Raw genomic sequence first — 12,247 nt, 5'->3', positions numbered from 1 at the left:
TTCCCAGGGTGTTTTTTAAACATTTATGGGGTTTATAATCGTAGTGGGTAATTGTACAGGGTTATTTTCGGCCATTTTATATGAAAGTGCACTGTCTCTTTAAGAAATTCAACTTTTGAATTGGGGGCTGGAAACTGCAGTATAACACTGTCAAGACACCCCAAGAAGGTCCCCAGGATGATTTTAATAATTTTTAATAGTTGGTAATAAATATATTTTTAAAAAAAAAAAAAAAAAAAAAAAAAAAAAACTTATTTATTTTTTTACAAATAGGAAGTTTTTACTAAGAATTGTGATTTTAAGAATCCATGTAGGGATTTTTTAGTGCACAATGCTGTTTCCAGGGGAAATAAGAGGTTAATTGGTTAAGAATGTATTATATGGAGTTTTTCAATGAAAGGGTTAATTGATTACAACACGTGGTCTAAATTTTGTAAAATACCACCCCTTTATAAAGCTGTCATTGTAACATTCCCCGTTACCCCACCTGATGAAGACGGCTTAGACCGTTGAAACGCGTTGTGGCAGTGGTATTGGAGGAAGAATAAAAGTCGGTTGACATCTACTAAATTGTCCAGTATTCCTTTGGCGCTCCCTGAGACCGCTGCACCATTGTTTACTTGTGAGATATCTCCATGCGGAGCTAAAGCGGCAGGAGCGGCCTGGTCTATTTGGATGTTTGAGGACCTGCGGTATCCAACCACCGGGTTAAACTACTGAGGACCTGCGGTGACGTGGTATCTGGTCCAGCAGGATCGTGTGACCACTTGAGGAGCACGGAGTTGCGAGGCAAACACCGACAGGACGGTACTACAAATAGAGGTGACCCGGAGCCTCATTAATTACACGCTTAATCTTGGTTGTGTAGACGTACACAACCATCACAGGTGAGTGTACTGGCACTTTTTAAATTAAGCAAATAGCCCTGTGAGTCTACACATGCGCCCTTTCTTTTCTTTTCACCTCTTATACTAAAGGCAGTTATATTTTTATACATTTATAGGTTTGTGTAGGCATTTTATAATTATTTAACCTTAAAGCTTTACATAGAATCTCTTGGCATTAAGACCTAATTTATAAGTTTCTACTTCTCTTTGTGAGCTGCAATGAATAGTATGCCTTTGTAGTCCATGAGGTCACTCACATTCGTTCTCTTCTTACAGTGGTGGCCAAAAGTATTGGCACCCCTGCAATTCTGTCAGATAATACTCAGTTTCTTCCTGAAAATGATTGCAATCACAAATTCTTTGGTATTATTATCTTCATTTAATTTGCTTTCAAGGAAAAAACACAAAAGAGAATGAAGCAAAAATCAAATCATTGATCATTTCACACAAAACTCCAAAAATGAGCCAGACAAAAATATTGGCACCCTCAGCCTAATACTTGGTTGCACAACCTTTAGCCAAAATAACTGCGAATAACTGCTTCCGGTAACCATCAATGAGTTTCTTACAATGCTCTGCTGGAATTGTAGACCATTCTTCTTTGGCAAACTGCTCCAGGTCCCTGATATTTGAATGGTGATTTCTCAAAACTGCCATTTTGAGATATCTCCACAGGTGTCCTATGGGACTCAGGTCTGGACTCATTGCTGGCCACCTTAGAAGTCTCCAGTGCTTTCTCTCAAACCATTTTATAGTGCTTTTGGAAGTGTGTTTTGGGTCATTGTCCTGCTGGAAGACCCATGACCTCTGAGGGAGACCCAGCTTTCTCACACTGGGCCCTACATTATGCTGCAAAATTTGTTGGTAGTCTTCAGACTTCATAATGCCATGCACACGGTCAAGCAGTCCAGTGCCAGAGGCAGCAAAGCAACCCCAAAACATCAGGAACCTCCGCCATGTTTGACTGCAGGGACCGTGTTCTTTTCTTTGAATGCCTCTTTTTTTTTCCTGTACACTATATGTTGATGCTTTTTGCCAAAAAGCTCTACTTTTGTCTCATCTGACCAGAGAACATTCTTCCAAAACATTTTAGGCTTTCTCAGGAAAGTTTTGGCAAACTCCAGCCTGGCTTTTTTATGTCTCGGGGTAAGAAGTGGTGTCTTCCTGGGTATCCTACCATACAGTCCCTTTTCATTCAGACGCCGACGGATAGTATGGGTTGACACTGTTGTACCCTCGGACTGCAGGGCAGCTTGAACTTTTTTGGAAGTTTGTCAAGGTTCTTTATCCACCATCCGCACAATCTTGCGTTGAAATCTCTCATCAATTTTTCTTTTCCGTCCACATCTAGGGAAGTTAGCCACAGTGTCATGGGAACTTCTTGATGACACTGCGCACGGAAGACACAGGAACATTCAGGTCTTTGGAGATGGACTTGTAGCCTTGAGATTGCTCATGCTTCCTCACAATTTTGTTTCTCAAGTCCTCAGACAGTTCTTTGGTCTTCTTTCTTTTCTCCATGCCCAATGTGGTACACACAAAAGGACACAGGACAGAGGTTGAGTCAACTTTAATCCATGTTAACTGGCTGCAAGTGTGATTTAGCTATTGCCAACACCTGTTAGGTGCCACAGGTAAGTTACAGGTGCTGTTAATTACATGAATTAGAGAAGCATCACATGATTTTTCAAACAGTGCCAATACTTTTGTCCACCCCCTTTTTTAGGTTTGGTGTCGAATTGTATCCAATTTGGCTTTAGGACAATTCTTTTTGTGTTTTTTCATTGAAGACAAATTAAATGAAGATAATAATACCAAAGAATTTGTGATTGCAATCATTTTCAGGAAGAAACTGAGTATTATCTGACAGAATTGCAGGGGTGCCAATACTTTTGGACACCACTGTAACCGTACAGTTATCAATAACAAAACTTTCTTCAACTAGAGCTTTTCTGGCAAAATCCTCATCATATTTGAGTATATGGAACTTGTCTTTCCCAATTGTAATATATGTTGCATCTAAAATCCCCACAATTAAGAGGTGTCCTCCAGGTTTCAGCAACTTTGTGACCTTCCTAAGATAATTTTTGAATGCATCTTGATTTTTGCTTAGAAATTCTAGGAGAGAACAAATTTTTATGCAATCTGCTGGTGGGAGATCTATAGGCTCTACGATATTTTCTTTTTCGAAGTCACATTTCACAACATGTCGAAGGGCTGTTCTCACTTTTTCACCTTTGTCCTCAAATTGGTCACTGAAATAAATGGAAACATGAAGAATGTGATTGTATCACAGCCAATTTTGAAGAGAAAAGCATTAGGGCCCATGGTTAGCACTGGACTATTGGTTTTCAGTCTTTTGGAAAGGCTTAAATGTAACCAAGATTGATGCATTGTGTTTTAGTTTTGAAAGCTATATTCATTCTATGTTTGTGTGATTATGTGCGATGCATGTTCTGTGGGCTCCAGTAGTATACATATACTAAAAGTAACCATAAAACTGCATTCACTCAATAGGAGTCAAAACAATGTAATAATCTTTTTCATCAAAACTTTGCTATTTGCATATGAAATAGTGGAAACTGCACAGATGGTGCCCAGTCCTCGGCTTTGGGCAGAGGGGGAGGGTATGTAGAAAAGCCAGATGGGACAGAGTCTGAGTGAATCTCTTTGCTTTCATTGGAAAACGAATGTGGTTTTGTTATTACGTATGTGCCAGGAAAAGGCTGTTTACATTTAAAGAGCTGTGCAATTCAATAAACCTCATATTGTCTGGACACAAAAATCCATTGCCTCTCTGAAGTCTAATGCCTACCTGAGAGCACGAATCCCTACAATTGATATACTGTTTTTTTTATTTGTGGTCAATGAGTAATTTACAGTAAGTCACTATAAGGAAAATCAGAGGCATAGAGGTAAATGCAGAGCTGTACTTATGGGATTCTCCCGATTATTCCTCTGACCCAAATGTGATGTGATCATGGCCTTTCTGTGTCCTTTCAGAAGAACCCAATGATTAAGAATTTTAATCTGAGTGGATAATAGTAGACCTTTTTACTGACAGCTGAAATTTCATTTGCAAGAGAATAACATTTTAAATTATGGTTGGTTTAAGATATCTAATATTTAACATGTTTCCATATATTTCACCTTTTTCCTTCTATGTCTGCATGATATTTTGCAGCATGGTCCCACTCAAATGCTCCTGTACGTTCATCCACCCATCTTTTCAGCTCCATGATGCATCTGTCATTGGCCTTCAGCACGATGATGTGTTTGAAAAATTCACAGGCTGCATAGAGGTGATGAATTGTGGAACTAGCACTGAGATCAATCAAAATGTTTCCTTGAATGTGACCTACAGAAAAAATGTCTGAATATTGTTATATGCATACAAGAGGAAAAAGTGATGAATCTTCATTATCTACATTATATTCAATACATCCACTATATATCTCCTAAACAGACTATCCATTTTCTGAACACCCCATTTTATAAATGAGGTTTACCCCTTGTAAAATAAAACACCTGCAGCTCATCAGTGGCCAGTATTGGGTTGCTGTGCTGTCACTTCCTTTGGACAAATGTTGGATAAATGCAACAAGAGAGAACACAACAGCCCAATAATAGACCTCATGTGACATAACAAATGTCATGGGAGTCCCAGTTCTGGCATTGCTGGAAGGCGCCAGTCTGGGAGTTGAGTATATGGTGTTTTTATTTTAAAAGGGGACTACTTCATTTAAAATCGGTTGTCCAGGTTGTGGATGGCCCCTTTAAGACTGAAGGGGAAGATTTAAACATAATTCTCAAAATACATACACCTCTAACCCCTTCACTCCCATGCATATACACTACATATCCATTTACTGCACAGCTGGAAGATCAGTAAAGCAATAAGACCTGCCATACATTAACTGCACTTACATGACACGGGCTCAGGATCTATAACATACAGCATAGTTCTTCTGCTGAATGGGCAATGGGCAAGCAGAATGGGTGCATCAAATACTTAAGAGCTTTTTGTTAAGCAGTTAAATCTGCTTACATTGGCACAAATTGACTACAAAAATCACTTTGGAGAATTCACTTTTAAAATTTACATTTTTTTCATCAAGATTGGGCCTAGTTCTCCTCTAAATACATCCATGTTACAAGCTTTTTTCTTGTCCCATATACTGTTTTTAAACAAATTATTTTCCGTATCTAATAAGCTGCACATTCCAGCATTTTTTGCAATTCCCAATTATTCTCATGTATCAATCCTTAAACCTCTGGTTCTCAGTAGCTGCTCCAAGAAGTCTTCTGGGACCCCAATCTCATCAAATGGTCCAGATGCAGAGTTTACAGCCAATGAAATCATAGAGTCCAAAGATCCAGAAGCAATTGTATAAATCTTAGTGTCATCAAGAATTTTGTATCCGAAGAAAGATGCACATCGCCACAATTGCTGTCATCGCCTAGACTTCCACTTGCTGCTAGTCCTCCCTTCCCTTGCCATTTGCAGCCTGCCCTGACCTCCTGCTTGCATAGTTCAGTGAAAGTATCCACCTGTCTGTATCTATTTTACAATTTTCTGCCTTGGTTCCATTAATCTCTATAGCCTACGCAGACTTAAGTGTTAGTAATGGTGACCACTCTGGGATAGACATCTGCAGATTCCTTTTTGGAAAGTCCATACATCTTCCCGGAAGTAAAAGTGAATAACCAACTTTTAGACCTCCCTCAATAGTTTAGCTTAATATCATATTCGGAACACCCTATGAGCACACATTACTTACAGCAGGATGTGTTTTTTAACTTTCCATGGTCCCCTAAAAGGTCATGAATATCAGGAGGGTTCCAGGAACCTATTCTTCTTGGGGAGCTGCACCATCTGCCTACTTTGGCTTAACTTCAAAGCTTCAATAGTTGCAGTTCTTCATCCTCATCTTCCTTCTGTGATTCCCGCCGGTACAATCTTTGCAGTTCTGATGTCATTACAGATGGATATCTAAATCTTTCAAGCAGGAGAGGCTCATCAGATTGTCCAGCTGTTCTTTCACTTCATCCGATGAGTCTTTAGTCTTTCTTGAAAAGAACGAGAAAGCTTTTTGAGAAATTCCAATTATGCCACCTTGGCTTTGGTTCAAGTTACACGGGAAGCCATTATGATCAGCAGCTCAATTTTGATTTTTAATAGTCTGAAGCCTGGGGGCATATTAAGCAATGATTCAGGTTTGGCATTTACTTTAAAGGTTCAGTTGGTTCAGTTCCCTCATTTCCTGAGTTAACGCTTCACTCTTAACAATTTCCGATATGTATAAAAAAAAAAATTACACTTCTGGACCCTGCCTGCATTCAAGAATACTTTATTTGTGCAGTTTGTCTTCTTGAAGTCTGGTATGATTCTATGATGTAAAGTAATCTTTCTCTTGACATATCATCTTTAGTGATGAGAGAGCACTAAAGTGCTCGGGTGCTCAAAGCTCGGGTCGAGCAAATTGAAATACTCGGGTGCTTGAACTGCGAAACGAGCCCAATGTAAGTCTATGGGAAACTCGAGCATTTTTCATGCGGATCCCCCAGGTGGTCTGCAGAGGGCATAAAATTGCCAAAATCGGTGGGAACAGTACTCAAATGACATGGGAACAGCATGGGAAAGACCCCTGGAAGCATTTCTGACAAATGCATTCACTGGGAAATGTCATTTTAACATTTTACAACTAGTGATGAGCGAGCATACTCACAAGTACTCGGTACTCGCCCGAGCATCTCAGTACACGAGATGCTCGGAGCTCGCCGAGTACTTGCGAGATGCTCGGACGGATGCTCGGTTCTCCTTCCTGCATGTTTGGCGCTCTTTAGAGCACCAATCAACATGCAGGGATTGCCTGCCACTCATTGTATTTCCGCAGCCATGGTGGTTGTGGCATTACAGTGATTGGACTCGCCGCACAGCATCATCAGGTCTATATCAGACCTGGCGCCGCCATGCTCATCACAGTCACTCTGGAATCAGGCAGAGTAGGGAGAGGTGCTGCTTAGCTAGGGAGAGATTTGCTTGTGTATTTGGTAGTGTAGGGACAAAAACACGTACATTACACATATCCATCTCAACAAACAGTCCGTCTGAGGACTAATCCATCTGCAGAGATATCAGGCAGGCAGTATATATAGGCAGGCAGGCAGTGTATATAGCAGACTGCAGTGTATATAGCATTAGAGGCTCCATTCCAGTTCTGCCTTCTGCTGCTGTTAGATATTTCTAGACAAAGGCCCAGGTCTCAGGGACCAGGAATATTTTTTTTTGAATCTTAAACCTCATTATTTTCTTCAAAAGCAATCCAGAGAGCACCGTTTTTCTGCACTATTTGCTTATTGGCACTGCAGAATACAGCCAGGTCCTTTCCATATTACAGCGCTAAAAATCCAGCTATTTAAAACCGTGTTTTCTCCGTCACATGGACCACATATACGTTTTCAGAAAATACTGCCATTTCTAACTCCATTAAAATTTGTTTCACTGTGTCAGTGAAGCAATTGACACCAGATGGCTGTTCAAAATGGTTTCCTACAGGCCAGATATTTAAAACTGTGCATTCTCCGTCACATGGATCACATATACGTTTTCAGAAAATACTGCCATTTCTGACCTCCATTAAAAATTTGTTTGTGTGTCAGTAAAGCAATTGATACCAGATTGCTGTTCAAAATAGTTACCTACAGATATTTAAATATTTATGCCAGATATTTAAAACTGTGCTTTCTCCGTCACATGGATCACATATAAGTTCGCTCCAAATTCAGTCATATGTAGTAAGCGTGGAAGATTTTGTCCTACAATTAAAATGGGCAAGGCCGAGACCAAGACCGTGGGCAAGCTGAAATTGTGCCACAACAAACACCCACATCTTCTCACCCGACCTTCCTGTCCCAATTCCTAGAGGACAACAGCACACCACTATTGAACCAAAAGCAGTGTCAAAAGGTTGTTGGTTGGATAGCGTATAATGCTTCAGGTCACTTAGCCATCAACACCACCACCACCCTGTCTTCCACACGGTCAAGTCTCAGTAGCCGTGAGTCAGGACTGCATATTCCTTACCCTGATCCTCCTTCCTCCCACCATGCTGAGTGCCCGGTTACAAATGTTCCCACACTTGGACACTCTGAAGAGCTGTTCACTTTTCCATTTATAAATTCGGGCCTCTTGCGCGGTCCACTTGAAGCGAGGCATGTAGCGATGCCCAAATATTTAAGTAGCCACAGTCACATGAAGGCGATGGTGGGAAAGTATCACAAGAGGAGGACAATGATGTGACACAATTGCCAGAAATTCAGAAGGAGGATCAGGTTGCAGAAGTGGAAGATGAGGTGGTGGATGATATATTAACTGACCCAACCTGGCAGTAGGACATGCAGAGTGAGGAGAGCGGCACACAGGGGGAGGGTGGCAGAGCAGAGCACCCCAACAGGCAGGAAAAAGTAGTGTGGTGGCGCAGACAGTAGGAAGGCGACCGTTCCCCGTAACACCAACACGAAGGAAGTTGCCAGTGCAACTGTTAGGTCTTCCTGAAAATGGTTGTTTTTTAAAGACTCTGCTGATAACCCCAAAAAGGCCATTTGCACCACCTGCCAGGCCAGCATCAGCAGGGGTGGCAAAACGACCAGCCTGACCACCACCAGCATGATCAGGCACATGGCAGCAAAGCACCCGACTTTGTGAGCCGAACCCCAGGGTCCAGAAACAGTGTCTGCGGGTGGCACCATTGCTTCTTCTGCTGTTGTGCATGCAAGCCAATCCCCTGTCCATGGTGCATGCGAAGATGCCTCCTGCCCTCCATCTGTCATTGCACACTCTCAAGTAGCAGCATCAGGAAGCACGTCCACGTCCTTGTCCCAGAGCAGCGTTCAGTTGTCCCTACCCCAGTCCTTGGAATGCAAGCGCAAACACGCAGCCTATGCCCCACAGGCCACACTACTTAATTCTGACATTTTACGACTGCTTGCACTCGAAATGTTGCCTTTTAGGCTCGTGGAGACGGAAGCATTCCACAACCTGATGGCGGTGGCTGTCCCTCGGTACTCGGTACCCAGCCGCCACTATTTCTCATGGTGTGCTGTCCCCGCATTACACAAGCACGTGTCCCAAAACATTAGCCGTGCCCTCAACAATGCAGTTACCTGGAAATTAACCTAACCATGGACATGTGGACAAGTGTTTGTGGTCAGGGACAGTACATCTCGCTGACGGCACACTGGATTAACATAGTGGAAGCAGGGACCCAGTCGGACCTTGGGACGGAACACGTCCTCCAGACGCTAAGGATTGCGGGCCCTAAGTCAATCAGGATGGCCCCCATGGTCTACAGCTCCTGCACCTCATCCTCCTCAGCCTCCTCCTCCTCTTCAGCCTCCATCTCCGAAATGACCACATCAGTAACAAGCTGGAAGAGCTGCAGCATTGCCTCGGCCAAACGGAAACAGGCTGTGCTGAAGCTAATATGCTTAGGTGACAAACCGCACAATGCTGAAGAGTTGTGGACAGCTCTGAAAGAGCAGGCAGATCTGTGGCTCACACCGCTGAACCTAAAGCCAGACATGGTCGTGTGTGACAATGGCCGGAACCTGGTGGCGGCTCTGAGGTGAACTCACACACGTACCATGCCTGGCCCATGTGCTTAACCTCGTGGTTCAGCGGTTCTCAAATCCTACCCGGAGGTGCCGGATCTGCTTGTTAAAGTACGCCGCCTATGTGCCCATTTTAGAAAGTCAGCTACAGCTTCCGCCGCCCTTGCAGTGTTTCAGCAGCATTTGCAGATTCCGGCTCACAGACTGGTGTGTGATGTCCCCACACATTGGAACTCTACATTGCAGATGTTGGGAAGGATTTGTGAGCAGAAGAGGGCAGTTGTTGGGTACCAGCATCAACAAGGCCGTCTGTATTCAGTTCAGACTCCAAACATAAGACCTCAGGAGTGGACATGGATGTCAGACATATGTACCATCTTCCAAAACTTTGAGGACTCCACCAAGATGGTGAGCGGCGATAATGCCATAATAAGCGTCACTATCCCGCTTCTCTGTCTTCTGAAATGCTCTCTTCAGACAATCAAAGAGGACACATTGCAGGCAGAGCATGATGAGATGGAGCAAGGAACAATACAGGGTGATTACACACAGCCCAGCCTCATCTCATCCCAACGTGGATTGGGGGACAATGAGGAAGAGGAGGAGGAGGAAAAACAGGAGCTAGTTTCATGTGCTATAGATGGTACTACCTGCACAGCTGTCATACCGTCTGTTCAGCGTGGATGGCCAGAGGATAGAGAGGAGGAGAGCATGGTCAGTCATCCTCTTCGTGAGGACACGGAAGTATTGCCTGTTAGTAGTCTGGCACGCATGGTTGAGCTTATGTTACGTTGCCTTTCCCATGACCCTCGCATTCTCAAAATTTTAGGTGACAGTCTTAACTGGTTGGTGACACTTCTAGACCCACACTACAAGGAGAACTTTATATCTCTTATTCCTGAGGCAGACAGGTCTACAAAAATGGGGCTGTACCAGAAGGCCTTTGTTGCAGAAATATTAAAAAGATTCCCATCTGAAAACGCTGGCGTCAGAGGTCACACTTCATTGGACAAACAAGGAGGACAGGCGGGAGAGACACAACTTCAATCCAGCAGAGGCAGGGGAACACTGTCAAAGTTCTGGGAGAATTTTGTCAGCCCCTCCCATCGCACAATCCCTGAGGCACGGGGTACTCTAACAAGGAGTGCAAAGTTTGCGAAGATGCTGAGGGAGTACCTTGTCGCCCGTACCAACGTCCTCCATGATTCCTCTGTGCCTTATAATTATTGGGTATTCAAGATGGATACGTGGAATAAACTGGCTCTCTACGCCTTGGAGGTCCTGGCGTGCCCTGCCGCCAGCATTTTATCAGAGCGGGTTTTTAGTGCCGCTGATGGAATTATAACTGATAAGTGCATCCGCCTGTCAACTGAAAGTGCTGACAGGCTGACTCTTATAAAAATGAACAAGGGCTGGATTGAGCCAGACTTCTCAACACCACCGAATGATAGCAGCGTAAATAAACTCAAATCCAGTGTCTTTTCTTGGGAGCTGTATTCCCATGCACTTTTCACACCCAGACATGGGTATACGCTTCCTGATTTTGGCTATTTGCTCTTGTCCTCCTCCTTCTCCACATCCTCCACTACCATATCCCCAATGTGACCGTGGTCCTCGATGCAACACCCACATAATTTTTTTAAAGGGTGTTTATGATGCCCGTAAAAAATTTTTTTTTATACAGTATGTTCATGTATACCCCCCAGGGGTAAATGTTTGTCAGCCCATACACTTAGTGCATGGGCATTACAAGTATAGGAGGCCCACTCCTTTCCAATGGGAATATTTTTTTATGAGGCCCTCCTCCACGTCTCTTCCAAGGGGCATTGGAGTGCTTCCCAATTTTTGGCAACCCTTGCATTCACTGCATAGGCAAACACAATGGGAGACCCACTTCCTAATAATGGGAACATTTTTTCTTGAGGCCCTCTACGTCTCTTCCAAGGGGCATTGGAGTGCCTCCCAATTTTTGGCAGCCCTTGCATTCACTGCATAGGCCAACACTATGGGAGACCCACTTCCTAATAATGGGAATATTTTTTTATGAGGCCCTCTATGTCTCTTTATAGAACTATTGACTTTTTTATTTTATTTTTCTATCACTTCTTCAACATGTCGTCTTCTTTGTAGGACAAGTTGTAGTTTCTACACATTTCATGTTAGGCTTCATGAATGTTTGTATTTAATTTTTCTCAAATAACCATCATTTTGCCTTGTCTTTTTAAAAGTAATCATGGATGACCAACAATAATAGAAGAATAACACCAACCCATTGTTGAAACCTTCTACAACACATGACCACTCCATTACCTTGTCATTGTTCCCAAATACCCCAGTAAATACAAGAACCTCTTAATATATAAAATATATACAAAATGTTTTTTGCCTAGTTCATAAAATACTCCAGACACTAAATATAAAAAATGGATGAAGCCACATTATGTAATCATCTGATTCCTCATGACTTCTTTGTCTACAGAATGAACAATTTATTTTGTTTATTTAAGTCATTGTCAACAATTACTGACAGCGCATGATGATCAGGAGAACTGACTATCCACGAATAACAAAGTATGTTCATGAATGCTCTCGCATTGCTGTCTATAGCACAAGTGTTAAGATGATTGCAGCTTCAAGTCTCCTAAGAGGACTAACAAATGCTGTGAGAAGTAAAAACAATGTTTTAAAAAATATAAAAAAAGAAAAAATACAGAAGTTAAAATCATCCACCTTTTCCTCCATTAAAA

The 12,247-nt window shown here is 42.6% G+C and overlaps 1 protein-coding gene across 1 annotated transcript in view; it reads right to left on the bottom strand.

Annotated features, from left to right (window-relative positions):
- Positions 1–1,044: 1,044 nt before the first annotated feature.
- LOC141171703 (indolethylamine N-methyltransferase-like) overlaps positions 1,045–12,247 on the bottom strand; it is a 50,419-nt gene continuing 39,216 nt past the window's right edge. The window contains exons 2-4 of the mRNA XM_073655357.1: positions 4,038–4,245; positions 2,791–3,142; positions 1,045–1,156 (exon numbers count right to left, since the gene is read on the bottom strand). Coding sequence (XP_073511458.1) covers positions 1,085–1,156; positions 2,791–3,142; positions 4,038–4,245 — 632 coding nt within the window. The 3' untranslated portion in view covers positions 1,045–1,084. The remainder of the gene's footprint in view (positions 1,157–2,790; positions 3,143–4,037; positions 4,246–12,247) is intronic.

The sequence above is a fragment of the Phyllobates terribilis genome, unplaced genomic scaffold (assembly GCF_046119375.1).
Source record: "Phyllobates terribilis strain yellow unplaced genomic scaffold, ASM4611937v1 Scaffold_12__6_contigs__length_324123572, whole genome shotgun sequence".
In the NCBI taxonomy this organism is placed as follows: domain Eukaryota; kingdom Metazoa; phylum Chordata; class Amphibia; order Anura; family Dendrobatidae; genus Phyllobates; species Phyllobates terribilis.
This window is presented reverse-complemented; position numbering and strand designations above follow the sequence as displayed.